General features: G+C 31.5%; 1 protein-coding gene across 1 annotated transcript; it reads left to right on the plus strand.

Annotated features, from left to right (window-relative positions):
• Positions 1-715: 715 nt before the first annotated feature.
• Positions 716-6161, plus strand: LOC136273722 (uncharacterized). The gene is made up of 9 exons (XM_066078979.1): positions 716-763; positions 1033-1479; positions 1926-2232; positions 3070-3278; positions 3474-3677; positions 4020-4500; positions 4794-4888; positions 5326-5497; positions 5871-6161. Exons 1-8 carry the CDS (start codon positions 719-721, stop codon positions 5413-5415), a joined length of 1878 nt encoding a protein of 625 aa, XP_065935051.1. The 5' UTR covers positions 716-718; the 3' UTR covers positions 5416-5497; positions 5871-6161.
• The last annotated feature ends 2472 nt before the right edge of the window (positions 6162-8633 follow it).

Genomic DNA, 8633 nt, shown 5'->3' on the forward strand with positions numbered 1-8633 from the left:
CCTCGGAATCATTTTTCATTTGTAAAACCCATCTTGCAAAATCAAAACAGAATCATAAAGCTCGTCTTGCATCTCCACTGTGTGGAATTCCCTCTATTTTGTGCAATCATGACAGCAAGAGGAAGCGGGAGAGGCACATCAATGAAAACCTCATGGAAAAAATTAGACAGTGTACGGGAATGGTGATACCGATTGGCACAGGTATTTATTATACATCCAATAATTATAAAAAATGAACTTGGAAGATAAGATTAAAAATCATCTATATAGTCACGTTTAGTAGATAAATTCCTGGAAAGTATCATGATATTTCAAATATTAAATATTGTTAGAAATTTTTTATTTATTATGATGTAAACGATGATGGATATAGTTCATAAAAAAACAAAACTTTTGTAGGAGTTTGTGCGTGCTGCAGACACAAGTTGACAATATCATTTAAACAACATGAGGTCTGTCAAAAGGATGAGGCAACCGAAACAGAAGATGACGTGAGTTTTTAAAATGATACATACACAAATGAATTAAATTTTAAGAATTAAATATATGTTGACAAATGTATTCAGAAAAAACTGATTTAAATCCAATTGATTTCCATATGCACCTGTCAAGACATACATTCATAAATTACAAATTAAGACTTTATGAACAATATTCAAGGCAATTTTTATGCATTTCAAATTGAAATATTCTTTTAAACACATTTCAGTTGTCCTGTATGAAACCTACAGAGAATGAAAAGTGTATTCATGAGGAAATGCAGGTGATTATTAAAAGGATAAAAGTAAATAGTAAATATCAGAATATTTCAAACAGTTACATGTTTTCATGTGAAAATATGATTCATAATATATCTAAAGGAAACTATTTCTGATAAAGGTTATTTTTATTATTCACCTCTGTCAGTTTTGTTCTATTTCTACATGAAAGAGATCTCAATTGTTCTAACAGAACAATAAAATAATGCACAATTTTACTATCAGTTGAAGTGATCGATGCATGATCGATATATTATTTATTTCAATGTTCCAGGATTGTGAAAGGCATTCCCAAGAACAACCATATGTATTATCAGGCAGCATTTCCACAAGTCAGACAGTTTCTGACAGCCAGCAGTCACAGTCTTCTGTTTGCAACCAGGATAGATTAAATATGTTTAATCAAATTTTGCTCTCCTTTAACAAAAGTCCTGTGAAACAAATCCAGACATCATTGACAGCATGCAGTGAACGCACACAGAGACGATACACATCAAAAGTTAAAGATTGTGTGAGAGTCCTCTGTGAAACTTTTTGTCCTGGAGAGGGAAACCTTCTTCATGATATGTTTATATCAACCATTGGGAAGAATATGCAGTCCAGTACAGAGAATACTGCTGTTTTGCTAGCTGATATTTACAAGTCAGCAGAGACCTGGACTTTTAAAAGGCAAATTCTCTCCATACTTGCTGAGGACTACAATTTTGATGCTCTCAGCCAGGTACATGTACATTTTTTTTGACATAAGATATAAATTTGTTACATTTAATGTACAATTTTAATCAAAATGCACAAATTATATGAAAGAATGGTAGTTATGACACTGTAAATGCATGCAGCTGTAATTACAAATATTTTATAAATTTCAAATGATAAATGTTTAATGAGATTGTTTGATCAATATCATATATACCCGGTACATGCAGCTTTTTTTTTGAAAAAAAATTGTAAGATCAAATTTTCAATTGTTGCAATTCTGTCTAAATTATTTTATTAGTTTTGAATATTTCGAAATGAGTATATGGGAAGCTTTTATTTTTCTGCTACCTGTATTCTTGTTTAGAAATTGTTAACATAATAAATAAAACTGTATACTTGTATGTATATTATATATATTTTGTTTACTGGAGCTACATGTTTATACATTGTGTTTATATCTAATTCCAGCTCATACCAGATTTAAGTAGTTGGCGTTATTATGCAGCAAAAAGACACTCTACCAGTAAGGGTTGTGGGGTTCCAGTAGCTACTGAAAAAATACCTAGAAACAAGATTAACCTTGAACAGTTGGAGCACTTTTTGGATTTCATAACCTCGTCAGACATTCTAAAGGATATTCCATTTGGTGAGAAGACATTGAAACTGTCCAGTGGGGAAGTAATTCACATTCCAAATGTTGTGAGGTGCATGGCTCCCTCATCTCTTATAGATCAATACCAACAATTATGCGAGTCAGAGGAATTTCACCCTTTAGGTATGATTTATTGGATTGAGTTTGTGGAATATTTCACAAGCAAATACTTTTCTCCCTCTTATTCTCATTGTAATTTATTTATACTGTGAAATCATTTATAATACATTTGCAGGGGGCAATTTAATTTTCGTGAATTGTGGAATTTTTGCTTATTTGTGGATGTGTTAAATTTCGTGAATGCGCCAATTTTCAGTTAAAGAAAGAAAACTTATAGTATTGTTTTTTATGAGAATGTCAATTGGTGGGGGAGGGCTAACCACAAATTCCACGAAAATTGAGCCACCAGGAATTATAATGATTCCACAATAAATTCTCACTTGAGTTGTTTATGTATTTCTCTGTTCTTTACACATGCAATCAAGTTATGGGTTTCCATGCCCCCTTTGCATTATGAAAATATTGGAAATATCAATTTTTGTACATTGGTACACCCCCCCCCCCCCCCAATTCATTTACACAACATCAAGGTAAAACTACAGTGGAAATAAGAATATATTATCATATCCTGATATCATAATCTTTGTACGGAATACCAGACAGACATCAAACTAGGTAATATTTGCCCTTCTAGTGTCACTTGCAAACATACAGTTTTAAGCCCCATCATGAATTCCCCCAGACACATGCAGTTAAAGAGAGATTTTTTGGAACATTTAAATTCACCCAGTCTTAAATTGGCCATGCAGTTATGCAGTGCTGACAATTAGGGTGAAATAGGCGAAAATAAAACAAGGGCAAATATATCCCTGTAGACAGTATTTGAAATAAAGTTTACTGAGAGTTATCATTACTTATTTGCTTCAATTTATTATAAAGAAATTGAATTTCATTTTGCAGGAACAAGCACTTTGTACAAGATTTTGAATGAATGTTCTGCTTCAGTAAGGAAAAGTATGGAGGGCATCGATTATTTTGCTGCAGAGGCAAGCAGAGGATTTCAAACATTGGATGAGATCATAGGACAGTTGAATATTCCAAATGACAAAGTAAAGGAACTGAGAGCTAATCTACTTGATGGAAAGCAATACCTAAAATCTGACTACAAGGTAATGAAATTTACAGATTTTACAGAGTGACATTACACTTTAAAAATGCCATTACTAAAAAATGTAGAAATTCTATATACATTGCATAACATTTCACATGTAATAAAACTACATATCACATTACAAAAATATCCCATTATTGAAAATTGAAAATTTTTTGAACATGTCAGATATAGTGATACTTATATTTTATAGGTTCATATTGATAAGAGTTCCCAGGTAGCTGACCACTGTCGTGCATTTGCTTTGAGTGACCAGGATCATTCTTACAGTATGGTGTGTGACCATCAACATGAGGTTGCTTGCTCAAGATGCAACATGCTGGATAATGTATTAGTTGAGATACAGACACAGTGTCATAAAACTGAATGGCCAAACAGAGAAGCAGCAGTTTTTCAGGTACTTTTTATGCAACATTAAATACATTATGCCTGACATATTTTGCAATACAATAAATTTTGAAATGTGTGCTGAAATATCTTCTTTCTTTCTTTTTGAAAACGTTTATTTTTGGTAATGAGCAACTGTTCCTACATGCATAAACATATATGTTCTGTTTTCTTTGATTTAAATCAAATTAAAACAGCAGAGTAAATACCGGTATAAAAATCATTTGGACAACACAAAATCATAATTACTGCACCAATACATACCGGTAATGTCAATTGATATTTTGACAAGTGCAGTTACGAGTAATTGATCATTAATTTGGTTTATACTAATTTTTTACTATTTTCTAAGGTTCAGCATGCCATTGACAGCATAAAGGAGATGAAGAGTCACCTAATGAGGTCTAAAAATCAGGAAGAAGCTAGAACCAAACTTCTCGATGAAATGACTGAGAGTGATGTCATTATAACATGCGATTGGGCCATGAAGTTTTTGCCAAGGAAATTCCGTGAGGGGCAGACGGATTGGTTTGGCAAAAGAGGGATTAATTGGCATGTTGCTGTAACCCTAAGCAAAAGAGGAGGTGCCTTCCAGACAATTACACACATCCACATTTTTTCCTCTCAGGTTGCACAGGATTCTACAGTCACTGCCTATTGTATATGTGATGTTGCCAAAGATGCGATGATGATCAATCCAGTAACAGAAAATATTCACATCTTCACAGACAATGCTGGTTGCTACAAGAGCACTTCAACATTAGCCATATTGAAGAAAGAGCTTAAAGAAAACATCAAATCTTTCAACTTCTGTGAGGCTCAAAATGGGAAAGGTATTTTTATTACAAGTATTTTTATCCAAATACTTCAAAGAACAGCTATAAAAGTTCTATGCATCAAAGGAAATTGATACATACATGTACATGAAATATTTATTTAAATACTTATTTGCCAATTATTTTCTAGTACTGGGATGCTTACTTATATGTATATAAAACATTTAGTATGTTATGTATGCATCTTTAATGACCCAAATTTAAACGCATTTTCCAAATTGCAAGGGTTTGTTAGAATTCTTTAGCATATGATTGTGTGAAATGAAGAAAATTTTCATGCTACATTTCAGGACCATGCGACAGAAGAGCTTCACATGTGAAAGGTTGTATTAAACGGTACATCAATGAAGGCAATGACGTTACAAGTGCCAGTGAAATGAAAATAGTAATTATATTTAATTCATAATTTGCTTTTAATTCTTGTATTGTACATGTATTGTACATGTCTAGATAAACTTTTCAATTAGCAAATACCAAATCAACTTGATATAATGTAATAAAGCTCCAACCATATCAACTCGACTTAATGTAATAAATATCTTTGACAATATATAACCTATCAAGAATTTTAAGGGCCTTGCTATAAAGTGATTAGTTTGTGTACTTCAATCTTTCTATCCATTCAAAATCACTTTGCATATTTTTTTCTTCACTTGGCCAAATCTTGCTCAAAACTTCAGTCAAAACTGTCTTTTTGTTTGGGTCGATTGTGTAGTGACTTCAAACAAATTTTTAGGTCAAATGTTAATGTCACTGAAGATTATTCTTAACTGGTGAACAGTTTAGTTGATCAAATATGAATCTTATATTCTTTAATTACAGGCTATAGACAAAAAGCAGAAAGGCAATTACAGAGTGAAAGTTGTGGAAACAATAACAGACCTTGACCCTGAGAAACCAAACATCAAGTAGATTACAGGGATTTCTCAACTGTACAATTTCCAATTTCATGAAGATTCTATTAGAATGTGGAAGGCTTTTGGCATAGGAGAAGGTAAATTATACGTGGTTTTTTTTTTAATATGTTGAAAATCTATCAATATCAATGTTGCAGATAATTTCAATATTCAAATACTACATGAAACCTCTTAATTGTACATGCATGCCCAATATAAAGGACCTAGTAAGTCAACATAATGACTACATGCATCTGTCATCTTAGTATGGCATCATTGTGACAGTTTTAGATATTCTTTTGAAAACTCTTTCGGAATGCCTGCTCCAAATTGGTCATTTTTTTGTTAATTTTACCAGTAAATCACAATATCAGAAGTTTGTAACAGATATAGTACAAACTGTTACTACTTTAAAGGAATCATATATTGATTAGCATGCTTCTTATCAAGCTTATGCTTGTACTTGAACAGGAAAAGAAGTGATGCTGAACATGTCAACTGTCATTGTGCCAGCAAATCCCCTCAAAGTCGTTCATGACTGGTCGGACTCCATTTTTCAAATCTTTGAGAATAGAGGCAAGTTAATTTCAAGCAATGAAGTTGTGATGGGTATAGTGTTTTTGACCCATCCGTCAGTCAGTCAGTCAGTCCATCAGTCGCAACTCCTTTTAAACCGCTGCATGGAATTTTGTAAAACTTTGTAGGCATTTAGGACATAATTTAAAGATGCGCAATTTACCTGGAAATTCCAATTCCATTATTTTTCTGGAAATTTTGATAGTGTATCAAATTTTTGGTATATTATGATATAATATTTTATTATATGATACATGTATTGTTATTTATGATATTGTATATAATGATATGATATTGTACAATATAATATTCTATTATATATAATACACTTTTGTCTCACATTGTCTAGCTCACATGATATTGTATCATATGATGTTATATTCATATGTAACATTGTATCATATGAAGTTGTAAAATTTTTATGAGCTGGCTTATTGGACTGATGGTTAATATTTCAGATACTGAGGATACTGACGAGTGTCATTTCCCACCATCAAAAAAAAGACGAATGGCCATCTTCGACTGTCCAGAAGATGGTTGTTCTCGATCTTTTTCTTCATCTGGGGCTTTAGATCAACATCTGCTACTTGGTAACTGTAACTACAAGCTTGAGAAGATGTGTTTGAAAGATCAAGCTAAATTCATGTATGGTGAGAGAATACACAATCTTTGTGCTATAAATCTTCCTCTCAATGTCGAAAGCCAAACTGAATCAGCATTCCAGGAAACTTCTTTAAGAAAAGGATGGTCCCTTAAAGGAAAAAAGAAGAGAACAATTTTCTCAGACAAACAGAAAAGTTTCATGATTTCACTGTTCGAGTCTGGGAAAAGGACAGGGAGTAAAATAGACCCATTCGATGCTGCTAAAGCCATGCAAAGTGAGAAAAATGATGAAAAGTATGTGTTTACATCAGAAGAATATTTAACAGGACAACAGATCTCCTCCTTCTTCTCCCGGTTAAATATGAAAGACAAGTCAATGGACATCCTAGATTTTAGAGCGTTACAGGTGGAAAATGAAAAGTCAAAATTAAAATATGAGGTTCTAAATGCTATTTCAGAATAGTTAAATGCATATTTCTCCTCACAAAACTTGCTGTCAATGTCAATATTAATAACTTATACATGTATACCCAAGTTTTTTCTTCCATCACTTTTCGCTTGATATTTCGATAATCATTAATACCTTTGTGCTCAAACTACGTTCGAAAAATTGTGCGAGGTATTCTGAGAGAGTTCCAAAGGGTGAAAAGATGTAAACATTTCCCATGTTTAAAAAGTTTGTTTTCATTCCTGTGAATTTTTATGAGTGAAAATTGATAATGCGTTAATGAAGATATCTTAGATTATTTCCCTTTTTTTGACTTCAACTGTATTTTTTTTTACCAGAGGTATGTGTATTTTTATTAATAATCATCAAAAAGTGATAGAAGCAATAACGGGAGACCGACTTTAGATCCTATTTAGGATTACCTACTTAGATGAGGAAAATTACATTGCTACTTTATCAAATCATATGTACCATCACATATATTCCTGAATATTACTTGTAAATGTTTTTGGAATGCTTTTATACATGCAAATATGAGTTGAACAGAATTCAAAACATTATATGTATAATATTGGTGATGAATTTGGTAAATATTAATTTACTGGAAAGTGATTTTCATTGAAAAGATGTTTTTGCTCATAATCTCTTTCCAATATAGTTTGTATTTGACATTTGTAATTATATTGTGGTGAATTGAGTTGTATGGTTTTGTGAAACATGCTCTTAGCATGTGAAGACTTTTGAATTGAAACATGTAGATCTTTAAATTTAATTAATATGTTAAAATAAATACATGTAAAATTGTTTGCAAATGGAAATTTAAGATCAACTCAGTTTTCACTGATTTTACTGTTGGAGTTATCTGCCCTTTGTAATGAATTATATTAAAATATTTTAATAAGATTAAAAATATTTTTTTAAAAGTTAAAAAATCTTTAATGTTTTCATTAATTGAAATCAATGAGTCAATTTATCATACATATTAGTGCAACAAATTTTTATGAAATTATTTTTGCTTTATTTAATGTCTTAAAACAATGCAGGGAAAAAAATGATAAATAGAAAAACGCAAACTTTTAAGGTTAAAAAATTATGAATACGAAAAATATACCCGCTCTACTTTTAATAATAATTTATTTATGCTTGCATGATGAGTTAAAAATTACAGTTGCTTTAATTTTTCCTTGCCTGCATTTTTTGAGAGACCTCTTGAAATATCAGGTAAAAATGACAATATCTGAAATTTGAAATTTTTGTCATTTTTGGACCACCAGCTGTAGAATATACATGAACATTAATTTTTTTTTTCTCTTATATTATATACAGCTATATTTGTTCTTTACATAATACATGTAGAATGTCTTGAAATATTAATAATATTCACACCATGCAACATCAAACTTGCAATATTTTCCCCCTGAAATAGTGCATATTTTGACCAAATATGAAAGGAGACGGTTACCATAGCAACCAAGATTGTAAACAAAATTTTGATGCTTAATAATGTCATACTATATGAGTATCTATCACCTGAGAAAGTTTCATGAAAATCCAAGATGGTGCGTGCCGCAACCCTACAGTAAATTTTTGGTTTTTACAGAGAATTG

The sequence above is a fragment of the Magallana gigas genome, chromosome 1 (genome assembly GCF_963853765.1).
Source record: "Magallana gigas chromosome 1, xbMagGiga1.1, whole genome shotgun sequence".
Taxonomy (NCBI): domain Eukaryota; kingdom Metazoa; phylum Mollusca; class Bivalvia; order Ostreida; family Ostreidae; genus Magallana; species Magallana gigas.

Excerpts from the sequence above, each read along its gene's own strand:
- LOC136273722 (XM_066078979.1), top strand. The coding sequence starts at position 719 with ATGAAACCTACAGAGAATGAAAAGTGTATTCATGAGGAAATGCAG. Across the intron at positions 2,233-3,069 it reads AGAGGAATTTCACCCTTTAG|GAACAAGCACTTTGTACAAG; the intron begins GTATGATTTATT and ends TTCATTTTGCAG. Across the intron at positions 3,678-4,019 it reads GAGAAGCAGCAGTTTTTCAG|GTTCAGCATGCCATTGACAG; the intron begins GTACTTTTTATG and ends CTATTTTCTAAG.